The sequence below is a fragment of the Corvus brachyrhynchos genome, unplaced genomic scaffold, assembly GCF_000691975.1.
Source record: "Corvus brachyrhynchos isolate BGI_N302 unplaced genomic scaffold, ASM69197v1 scaffold114, whole genome shotgun sequence".
In the NCBI taxonomy this organism is placed as follows: Eukaryota; Metazoa; Chordata; class Aves; order Passeriformes; family Corvidae; genus Corvus; species Corvus brachyrhynchos.
In genome coordinates this window covers 7621734-7633306 of record NW_008238337.1, presented here as the reverse complement: position 1 = coordinate 7633306, position 11573 = coordinate 7621734, and the positions used below count along the sequence as shown (strand labels likewise).

Sequence of the window (11573 nt, the reverse complement as noted above, 5' to 3'; positions counted from 1 at the left end):
CTTTGAATTTCCTGCAAAGTTTCGAAGAACTGCCTCTTGGGGTACCTAGCACCAGCACAACCCAGGGTTTTGGTCACAAGCACTTGCTCATCACAGGTGTCAGGAAGTGGGAACAGCAGTTAATCACTGCTGGGAAAGATCTGGACTTGCTGAGTATTGGAAAGCTCAAGGAAAATGGACGGACTACAAATTAAACAACTTTGTATACAGATTGATTTCACAGTATGGTATGATAAAATATCAATTTCAATGAGTACCAGTGACCTAAATCTCTCCAATCTTTTGGCATTTCCAAGATAAAAATAAAAGGTGCCTGAAAAAAGAAAAAAAGCTAACATTTACACAAGCACACACACATCTAACTTGCTTTACTGAGTTCTCTTGAGCCACTTACAACAGGCTTCCTTTAACACCTGACAGTGCTCCAGCGAGCAGCAAGAAGTGGAAGTCTCTCCCCAAGGTGACTTTCACTGTTTTAGCTTGATAGGTATTTGGCTTCCAGAGATATTATAAAGTTGAAATGAAGTGTTATCTGCTACATCTTTTGTGCAATGAATGTTATGTAGGGACTCAGTACAACACTAAAAGAATAACAGGTAGGGGAAAATTACTCAGAGATATCTCATTTTGAAAAGGCAGATGTTCTCTATTTAAAATATGTCAAATATTAAATTCTATTACGCCTTCTTCCTGCTTCACTGCTACAGGCATTTTCAAAGATGAGGGGAAAAGCAAAGCAAAACTGTCAATGCATCTAGATTAAGGTTGTTTACTTAATACACTATTGAAAAGAATAACCTCTATAAATTACGGGTTTGAAACAACAGGGAAAGGCATAGAGAATAAAGGAACAGCAGCATCCAGGAGCATTCATGCTTACAGCCTTTGCTGTGCTGCATTTCAAGAGGAAGAATTTCAGAGGCATTGCTCTCCAGCAAGCTAGAAATTCACACAATTTAGCAAAAATAAGTGACAATTTCCTTTTAAGAATCCAAAAATGGCATTAGGTTGACTATTCCCCACATAAGCTATCCACCAAAGAAAGAATACATTTGGAAAACGTCTCTGGTTTCTCTGGGTCTTAAAAAGACATGAGTTGTGTTATTTACTCTGTCAGAGGAAGTATCTTGTCCTGCCACTTTCTTTGCAAGACAGATATGCTGGAGATTGTGACTGACACTGTCCAGTAGAGCCTTTTAGTTACAGACAGAACAAAAACAGGCTCTAAACCCTTCCTTAAAGGAGCCTGGAGCAAGCACAGCAATGTAGAGCATGAAAGGCTATTGCTCAGAGTAAAAAGAAAAGCTGAGCACAAACCTACCTCCCCTGAGCACAGTGTGACCATCTCAACTTTACACACTGGATATTACTGAAAAGAGACTAAAGGATTCCCACCACAGGAAATGTTGCTCCTTTACAAGGACAAGCACCACCTGCACACTTAAGTCTGTGAGGGAACAGGCAGAGACACAAAACTGGTTTTGGGCTCAACACCTCCTACTCCTGCAAGTGGATGCCCAGCCGCGATGCGTTTGCATCTCCCATGCCAGGGAGATTTCTTCACCACCCTCCTCTGAGCAGCAAGCTCAGAATTCTGCCACTGCACAGCGGTACCAGAAAGCTTCATTTTCTCTGTAGGGCTCTCACATATAATAGCATGAACTAAGAAAGCACTATGATGATACCTACTAGAAGTAATAGTGTCAATGACAATTAACTCCAGGGCAATTAACTGATGCTACTAAATCCCGGTGACACAGTTTTCATTTTCACAATCCCTACCAAAACAAAATGCAAGTCAAAGACCAAAGTGATGTGAAAAAATTGTAAAATCTGACCTCGGATTAGTATCTAAGAGCTGTTAAATCTATGCCATTTTATCACAGCAAGGAGAAGTCAAAACAAAACCATTTCAGAGGCAACAACAACCCCAACAAAGTCTCAGCACCTTTTCTGACAGTCATGGCTAAGCCAGGCTGTGTTTTGACATTTCAGAATCACTTTTCTCAACAACTGGGTTTTTAATATTTTTTTGTTGGTCTTTTTAGCAATGAATTACTAGGAAACAGCTCTGGATAGCACATAAGCTGAAGTCAGTGGCATTATTTGAAACAACACAAATGGAGAGTAAGACAGCTATGCATCCTACCCCTATTCTGGACACACTTCAGTGCCTGCAATGACCTACAGTAACAGAAGAAAGCCTTGCTCTTTGAAATGGAACAGTAGCTCCAGGGTTGCTGTTTCTTCAATTTTCCTTTCCCATATGCAGCCATGTTGGGGAAGATGAAACAGGAAAGCCTTATAAATATGATTGCCTGACAAAAGATTTTGGGAATATGAAAACTACAGGCAACATCGAAATGAAAGCCACTTTTGAAATACCAAGTCTTAGTTACTGAACAACTGGAAAACAATGGTATGGCCGACTGAAGGTAATCCCCTCTTGATTGAACAATACCCTCTGCTTGCAAACAGGTCCAAGGGTCAGAGCAGACCCTACTAGCTCAGCAGAAGGGGTCCAAAGAGTAGTTTTTTGAAGTTAAGATGTAACACTCTATGGTAATATAAGAACTCTTATAGGCTGTATGTAAATGCTATAGGATTTGTATCTTGTATTAGATTGGTTAGTGACAATTAGAATATTCAGTACAGAAGATGATTTATTGTATTGTAACCAGGACTTCAGACATTCCTTTCCTTACTACCTCTTCCACTCCTGCTCTTACTTCCACTCTTGCTCTTACACTCTCTCTCTCTCTCTCACCCACTTGCTCTCTTGGGCCTGCTCAGAGCTGAGTCTGGCAGCTCTGAGCAGTGCCCCTATACCCACGCCTTTTACAATAAACCCCATGTGTCCCAAGACCTGCCTATAGAGATCTCTCCGTCTCCGTCCCGACCGAACCCGCCCATAAACCTACACAGCCACAATGCCTGTTTTGAAGCTGCCACTGTCCTTTTCTGTGGGAAGATGGAAAAACAGGAGGTTCCTGATACAGAGGAGAAAATCACACCTCTGAGGCCCTGACAAACACTCAGCTTTTATCAGAGGCACGACTATTTCAGACAAATTACTTCACTCCATGTGGTCCTGTTATCTAGGGACCACTGCATGGCCTCACCTCTATTTTTACAGTCACAGCTATAATCTTATGCCTTTGCATAGCTGCACTTACAGCCTCCTAAAACTATGCACTACTATTAGTACATATAAAAAGGTGTCCATCCCCACTGTAATTTTATCACTTCCTTCCTGCAAATAACAGTTGTTGTTGCTGTCAGTAGAAAGAAAACAGAATTTCTTTCCTGTAAGTCACAAACTAAATACATTAGACTATTTGAAGAGCTAATAAAATGTGGGGGCTTTTTGTTAATCTCTTTTATTTTTATTTAAAGACCTTCATCTCCTTCCAACAATGAGAAAATAGGCCAGTTACATTTACCTTCTAACTAACTGCAACAAATATTAAACCAGATATTCAGTTTATTATAATGTGTACAGGCCCACTGACCTCAGGAAATCAACACTGATTTACTTCAACCTGAGGATCTGATGTCCTGAATAGATATCTTAGAGGACTGCAATTCTGGAACATCAGTGAAAATAAACACTGATTTACACAGTGACCTCTGTTCAACTCCTTTTAACACAGAAAGCGGTTTTTTTTCTTTTTAGAAATTTTTAAAAAGGGAATCACCCTTAATCTTTGTAACTTTCCAGTGGTGCTGAAAGCATGCAAGGCAGCCATGGACACACAGTGCCTGCTCAACAGAGACTGCAAAATTACCTTACACAAGGAATAAAAAGTTATCAGGAAAATTAGAACATTTGCAACACCTGTAATCCAGCCAAACCTGAGGTACAAGTCACTTGAGAGCACACCCAGCTTTCCCCATTCATTAGGAGTAAGATGCCATTCACAAGATTGTTGCAGATTTTGAATGCTATGGTGTTATTTACATAGGCTGTTTCTTGTTCTAAAGGACAAGTGCATAATGACATAATGTTATTGCAGACTGTCACTAATTTAAGACATATTTCCAAGCATATTTTCCTCAGCCAAGCCCTACCAACTCATCAATTTTCGTATCACTGTATGTGTTTGCAGGGCAATGCTGTGAACTGCTTCAGTAGAATGAAGTTAATGTTACAAGAATAAGCAGCCTGAGAAAGGGTTCTAGTGTTTTTGTTTGGTTAACCTGGCTAATTTCCACTGCTCAGTTTATGGATCCATGAACAGCTGTATCAGCACAGCTGATAGGGAGCAATCTAGACATAGACGTGAAACTGAAAAAACCCTGAACTCAGCTCTGCTGGCAAACACAATGTTCAAAATCACTGAGGATCACAACAGCATGATTGTCATCACTCAGGCTACTCCCTGCTATTTCTATTCCATGATTAGATAGCACTTTGCCATTTTCCTCAGTGGTTATTAACCTCTCACCTTGGTTTCAGTTCTCCTTGTGGTTCCATCTTCAGAAGTGACAATAGACACGTGGGAAGTGGGAGTGCCTGGGTCTTCCTCCACAGTAACTGTCTCTTCCACCATTTCTTGAGGCTCTTGCATCATTGCTATTGAAGTCTGGTTACTGGGGCTTTGTTCCTAAAGAAGCAAGTAAAAAAAATTTTAACTTTTAATTTCTGCCATCATGGTTTACCTGTTCTACTGATTTCAGCTTCATTGATTTAAAAAACATGTTTTACCCTACAATTAGCAAGCAGAGATTCAGAGAAAGGAGTATTTCCTGTCTCAGACAAGCTTGCTGAAACTGTGCTGGAATGACCAGGCTCAGTGCAGCAAATAGAAATCATGTGAAGCATCTATCAAGTACTTCTTATTAATAGGCAACAGACTTACAGACTACTATCTTATATTTAAATCTGCTTTCAGCTTTCTTCTCAATGCCCAGCATAGGAGGAGTGGATTTTTTGTCTGCAAAACCATTCTTTTAGTTCTGCAGTGAACAGGCCCACTGGCTTTCAGAGCAGTTAATCTTACACACCATTGAAAGTTTCTTTTCATTTGATAATGTACACTCAGCTGGAGACTAGAGAAGGCTATAAAACGTCAACACCTACAATTAAATAGACACCTTTCTCAAACTGTCCAAAGCAACGACAATTTAACAAAAAATGCATGGCTAGAGATTAATTCAGTGAAATGCTTCCCTTCTCACGTCTTCACTAAGTCCATAAGGTCTAACTGGCTACAAGCTTATTTAAAATTTGTAACAGATAGACAACATAATAGAAACTAAACAGAAAGATGGGAGATCAAAGGCGGGTTCTTGCAGGGATACTGCCCGAAGAGAATGCTCTGCCAGCACTAGCATCTGAACCTTCCTTTTTCTTATGCAATTGTGCGTTTCAGCACAGAAATCAGAGAAGCTCCCTTTGGTAGATGAACGTCTTTCAGAAGTTTCCCAGCAAGAGGCCAATAAAGAACCAGCTTATGCACTGAGAACTCAGCCTTTTGCCCAGCATTATGAATCCTCAGCCACGTAAAATGCAATGACAGACTGATCATTTCATTACGAGCCCTGAACGTATCTGGCTACACAGGCTTTAAAGCCAAAGCAGGGCTTCTGTTGGCTCACCTTGTCAAATAGACACTCAAAAAATATCCTTTATTAAGGACTATATACACACACATTTTTACATACATATTTAAAAAAAAAAAAAAAAAAAAAAAAAAAAAGAAAGCACAAAAAAATCGAAGAAGAATGACATAGAGCCCAAAACTGCAAATTGAGCAAACTTTGCCTAAAGCAAACTCTCTGGACAAATCCACTATCTCTTCACATCACAAGAAAATAAAAAGGGTTGGGATGAAACTGTTGCAATAGAGGTGCTCAGCCTAATTACATAAAAGTTAAAACAATATCCACCTGTGAACAGCTTCATCACCAGGGAACTATAACACTACATTTTGCATCATTTTATTTAGAAAAATTGCATTTCAACCCAACTATAGCCTTTGAATTTCCCCTTTTGCTGTGCCATGTTTTGTGCAGGCCTCCAGCGACCTTTAGCTGCTGAGGTCTCATTAAGGTCCACATTTAATTTTTGCATGATTTATAATTTCCCTTTGAACAAGCTGAGATGTCCCTGCTCAGTTTTCATTTATTTACAGCTGTATTCTGACCTTCTGGAACTCAGACTTCAGCAAGAAAGCCGCTCCCATTTTCAGGTAAGCACGAATATTAACCAAGACCATGACAATAAGCCTCTGGCAATCACCTCAGTCAAAATGCAACATGGACAGCCTTCAAAGGTAAGGCACCAGAAGTGATACAAGCAGGCACTACTTCCATTTCTATTGAAACCACAGAGTAACTCAGGTTACAGAATCAATCAACGAGAATAAGGCTTCTGAAATCCTTAAGAAAATCACTCCTTCCAGTCTGCAGTACTCAAATCATTAATGGCAACTTATGATACATGCTGAATTCTTTATGGTAGAGTTCAGATGTCACATCATGTCTTCTGCGCGTGGCTCCAGAAGGGGAACTTGCTCCTGCAATAAATACATTATTCTCTTCACATTTTTTCTTAAGAAACTGTGTTATAACTGCAACTCCCTTTCTCACACCCCACAGTAAAGCTTTCCTCCCAAGAGAATAATTTACACAATACTGCAATACAGTAAAGACTCAGAAGTTCTATTCATCTTCACTCAATCAAACCTTACCAAGAACAAAGAAACCACTTATATGTAGAGGGATTTTACACAACACCTTATCCCTGTAAACCTCACCATCGAATGCCAAAACTGCTCCAAGGTGGGACCTTCTCACTCCTCTCACACATGTACGTACACACACACACAGCTCATCCACCACCTTCATGTCCAGATGCACTTGAGGTACTGGCATCTCTTAGTTCCCCTCTAGACTTTATAGAGGCAGCCTCTGTTTTCTGATAATAAACCTGAGGAGATGGAAGGTGGAAAGAACTATTTTGTTCTTTGAGCTTTTGCAGTACTTTTTCTTTATTTAAAAAAGCGTAAAGTCTGCCTTTGTATTCAGACTGCCTGTGGGCAAAGGAAACCTTAAAAGCTGGGCACTTAAACATGAGCAAATTGCAAGCCAGAGCATATTGACTTTAAATGAGCATTGCGCTGGGTTTTATCCTCTAGCTGCTTCTAAAATGAAGATTCAGGCAGATATGGTACAGATCTGCATTCCTAGAAGAGAAAACTATTGTTAGCAAGAGACTGTCCTAAGCATCAGAAAGCCTAAAAGCTTGCAAAGTTCAAGGTAGATATCTCAACACAGACAGGTAACCAGACTGGCATCTACTGTGTCTTCCTTCTTACTATGGATCTACTGAGGAATGCAGTGAGCCAATGGGACAGCCTACCACCCAGCTTACCCCTGAATTACCTGAACCAGGTGGTTCTTTGATCTCCCAACCCAGTACTTTCTCTACATCGCTAGCTTGGAGCTGTCACAAGCTAACATTAATGTAGAAAAGATGCAAAGGTTTTGTTGTCTGTTTTTAGACTCCATCATTAAGGATTTTAGGTCATCACAAATTGCAGAAACTGGGACACATTACCCCTTTCAACTATTTGCTCAGTTTCGAAGCCAGTATTTAGAACGCTCTTTTTTTGCTAAATACACCTCAGCATCTCAGATTCCAAACATCTGGCAGGTAAGCCTAATTATCCAGAGTAAACCACAAGTTGCTGGATAGGGCTGGAACATGACACCCCTAATGAATAATGCTACCAGTAGTTAGTTCCCTGCCTGCTAGAAGGAGGTTAATTCCAGTTCAGAACAACACACACTCATTTACCTTACTGGGGCCTTTCAAAGCAAAAGCCATGAGATTACAAAACACTACCAAATTATGAGAACAGATTCCAGTACCGTTATTGCATGTGGCGTCAGCAGTCATGACTCTTGCTTTTACTCTTGCTTTTTTGAGACCAAATGAATCCTATCCTGTTGATTTGTACTTGCATCTCCAGTGTGCTTTTAAAAAGCCATGCTATTTAAAACACAAAGCAACAATCAATTTACCTCCAGCCTGTAAAAGTTAAGCGCAGATGGAACAGCTAAAGACCTTGTAAAATAACCAAGAAGCATAAAATAACAGTAATTCTTGTTTTGTTAAAGAACAGTGATTTATCATTTAGGGCACATATCTCCTAGGGCTTATTTTGCATTAGAATACTACAGCTTCTGTAATCATCGCCATTTCAATTCCTAGCGTTGTAGTTCCATCAAAGTAGCTATTTTATATCTGTTTTAATGAAAGAATAACCTCCCCCAGGAGGATCAGACATCCAACTTTAAGACTGTAAACAAAGTTCTTTATTCTCTGCCTATGGAACAATTTTAAACAGTCTGGAAACAATATAAAATTGCAGGAGATTATTATTTCCGCTAAAACAGCCCCTCTTCAAGAACACTGAAATCATGTACATCGAATCTTCATTCTCCCCAAGATCCCCTTTGTTCAGAAGATTTCAGTGCAGGCTATTCCAGCTACTCCTTACTCCAGGCTACTGTCAGATACCAAATTTGAAGGTTTTTGCAAAGCACAAAGGCTGGATTCTACATCAGTGGACACACTTGTCCTCAGTCAACCCCAGCATAGACAGAGCTCAAGTGTATCAGCTCCTGTGAAACACATTACAAGTCTGGGCATAATTAGTGGCACTGGACAACAATGATAATTGAATTAAATGTGGATTCTCTCTCCTCTACTACTCTTTAAATGACTTATTACACCTTCAATCTGTGCAAAGCATGAGATTATTTCTAAGTGTAAAGCAAGCAGACTGGCTTTGTCAGAGCCAAGTCTCAGGATGATGTTCTGCCCCAATGGTCTCCTTCCCACTCAGGTGTGCACTTCCAGCTCAGTCATGTTCTCAAGCTTTTATTCGCTGAAGGCATGTGGAGAAAGACACAAAAGGCAAGTCTGCAGGAACACAGCAGCTGAAAAAAGTCTGTCTTGAGATCTGCATCAGACTGGGACATCAGAGAGGAAGGAAATCACCGGAGGAATTTGCTGAACTTTGTGTATTTGTGGAAGACTTTTTCTAAAGTCCAACTCCACAGCAGCTGAAGACTCTCAAATCTGGTTATCACATCCCCCTGCCTCACCAGAGCAGCCTTCTTTCACCACAGCCTCAAAACGCCTGCTGTGCTCTCTCCCGATTTGTCCTGAGAGCCTCCGTGCACTTCAGCAGTGCAAAAGATGGACTCCAAGCTGAGCAGCTCATGCCCGTCACTGAGCCAGTGTCACCTGAGGAGCAGCAGTACTGTCCCACTCTTTCTAGTTTGTTCTTCAGAAACAGGGGAGCCCTCACACACTGCAGCACTTGCACTACTGCAAGGCAGGGCACCTTCTGCAAGCACATGGAGACCTTAAGCTCAAGGACTGACACAGGCTGTTTCCCTCAACTCAAAAAACACAGCAAGACCCAGGTCTCCAGCATCAAGCACAGGTATGCAGCTAGACCTACCCAAATTCTTCATGATCGGGGAAACATTGCCCCAAAGCTGGGATCAAATCATGGCTCATTCAAGCAAAACGGCTCTGGAAGAACAAAAAGCACACGGACCAGCCTGTACAGAAACCCAGGCAGCACAGGGTGCTGGAACGAGAGTCTGCAAGACAATGACTTAAATATGGGAATACATAAATATCTACTTTGCTGCAGATAAACTAATCTCCATTTAGTAAACCTACTTTTCTGTTTTGTTATGTGAAATACAATGTAGGGTTCATGTATATAAATCTGTATTTATGTATATGTATACAATGGATTCAATGCACGTCAATGTGAACCCAAACACATTAACCTATGAGAAAGCTTCAAGCTCTGTTAGAGCTCTGACACAAACTCTACCCTAAGGCTGGTCAGCTCAGAACAGAAGGGAAACGTTAGCCACCAATGAAAGCAGGCTGTCCTGGCACAGGGTACCAGAATGAACTCAGCCCCACACCACAATGCACTAACTGTTTCCTGAACATTTACACACTTCCTTTGTCCTTTAGAAACACACACGACAAGCACCGAACAAATAATGCCAAGAGCTTTTAAAGCACCAAGGTTAAAAGGAACATTTCAGCAACTGGAAAAAACCCTCAACTACAGAAGTTCTGAAAAGCCACAAAGAGGAGCTTTTTTTTTGGAAGCAGGCTTGGTAATTCACCCTTTGAAGGCATCACACCTTTCACGGAGAGCAAGAGGCGGAGGTGAAGGAGAAGGAATCAAACCCCAGACAAGGCCTGGAGTAGCAATATTCATCCCTCAAGTACAGCAAGGCACACTGGGGTTCTGTTCAGCCACGCGGTAGCTGCCCATCAACGGGGAAATCCAGTGCCTGCCCAACGGTCAACAAAGAGGGCTTTTATGCTATTTTAAACAATCTGAAGTGTCTCAGTTAATGGTAGACCGGGCAATTGGCCCTCAACTATTTCCAATTGACTGGAATGATGGATGAAGCTAAAGGGAATGCTGACCCACTGAACTTTTCCATACAAAGCTAGGAAACTGAAGGAGACTGTAAACAGTTTGTAAGAAGGAGAAGTGGGAGAGGGAGAATCCCAGGGGCTTTGCTCCTCTCAACCTGCTGTTAAGTTGTTTCAGATGAAGGAAAACAAAGAGCTTCAACTCTGAGCAACATACAATAAATACATGGGAAGGCCTAAATGAATAGGGTATTTTTCCCATGCACTCCTCTCCTTTCTCCAGGAGCTGTTTAGCTCTGCCACGCAGGCTGGTCCTTTGAATCAGAAAGGGCAATCAGACACTCTGACAAAGGTGTCTCTCAGGGCTCTCTATTGCCTTGCCCTGCTTTTCAGATTGACTGGGTGTTAACCAAGGGTGTCAAGATATCACATCTCAGTCAACTTCAACAGATGTGATGATATATATTTAAAAATTACATGTTAATCAGTGCCACTACATTAAGGTAATGCTCAGGAAGCCACACATGCCCACTGATTTTCTGAACAAAACCATCAGTAGCAGCTTTTGCACTGCAAGGGCAACAGTGCTGCAATGTGACAGAGCTGTCTGCTCACCTCAACAGCTCCTGGGAAGGAAGACTGGGAACATGCAACTTCCAGATGGGGAAATGGATGAGTAATAGGTTCAAATTCACACCATCTAACTTTAGGCAGCTTAGCAAGGTATCTAAATGCAGGATAACTTAATTCTTTCCCTTTAGTCGAAAAGAAGAGTAGGAGCCTCAGAGAACAGATCTTGCACAGACTAAATTACTTCCTTGGACATATCCAGCTTTTGCCATCAATTCTGCACGGAAATTGTATCAAGTGCTTCAAGACAACATTAAAGCTGGAGGATGGATCCAGGCCTCAAAGCCCCAGTGTAAGTACCCTGTGTAGAACCCAGACAGGACAAGGATATCACAAGTCATCACTCAGTCCCTTAGTCACAAGCCCTTTTTCTCCCAGCAGTTCAGCAAGATCAGGTAGTAAAATAGAACCGTAAGCCATTATTTGTAATATAAAAATGATACAGGACAAAAAAAAAAAAAAAAAAAAAAACCAAAAAAAAGACAACCTGGCACACACGCCCTCTTTC

At 41.1% G+C, this 11573-nt stretch overlaps 1 protein-coding gene across 1 annotated transcript in view; it reads right to left on the bottom strand.

The window, feature by feature from the left end:
- The window catches only part of ARVCF (armadillo repeat gene deleted in velocardiofacial syndrome), a 259690-nt gene that overhangs the window by 85903 nt on the left and 162214 nt on the right, over positions 1 to 11573 (bottom strand). The window contains exon 5 of the mRNA XM_017734735.1: positions 4449 to 4607. Coding sequence (XP_017590224.1) covers positions 4449 to 4607 — 159 coding nt within the window. The remainder of the gene's footprint in view (positions 1 to 4448; positions 4608 to 11573) is intronic.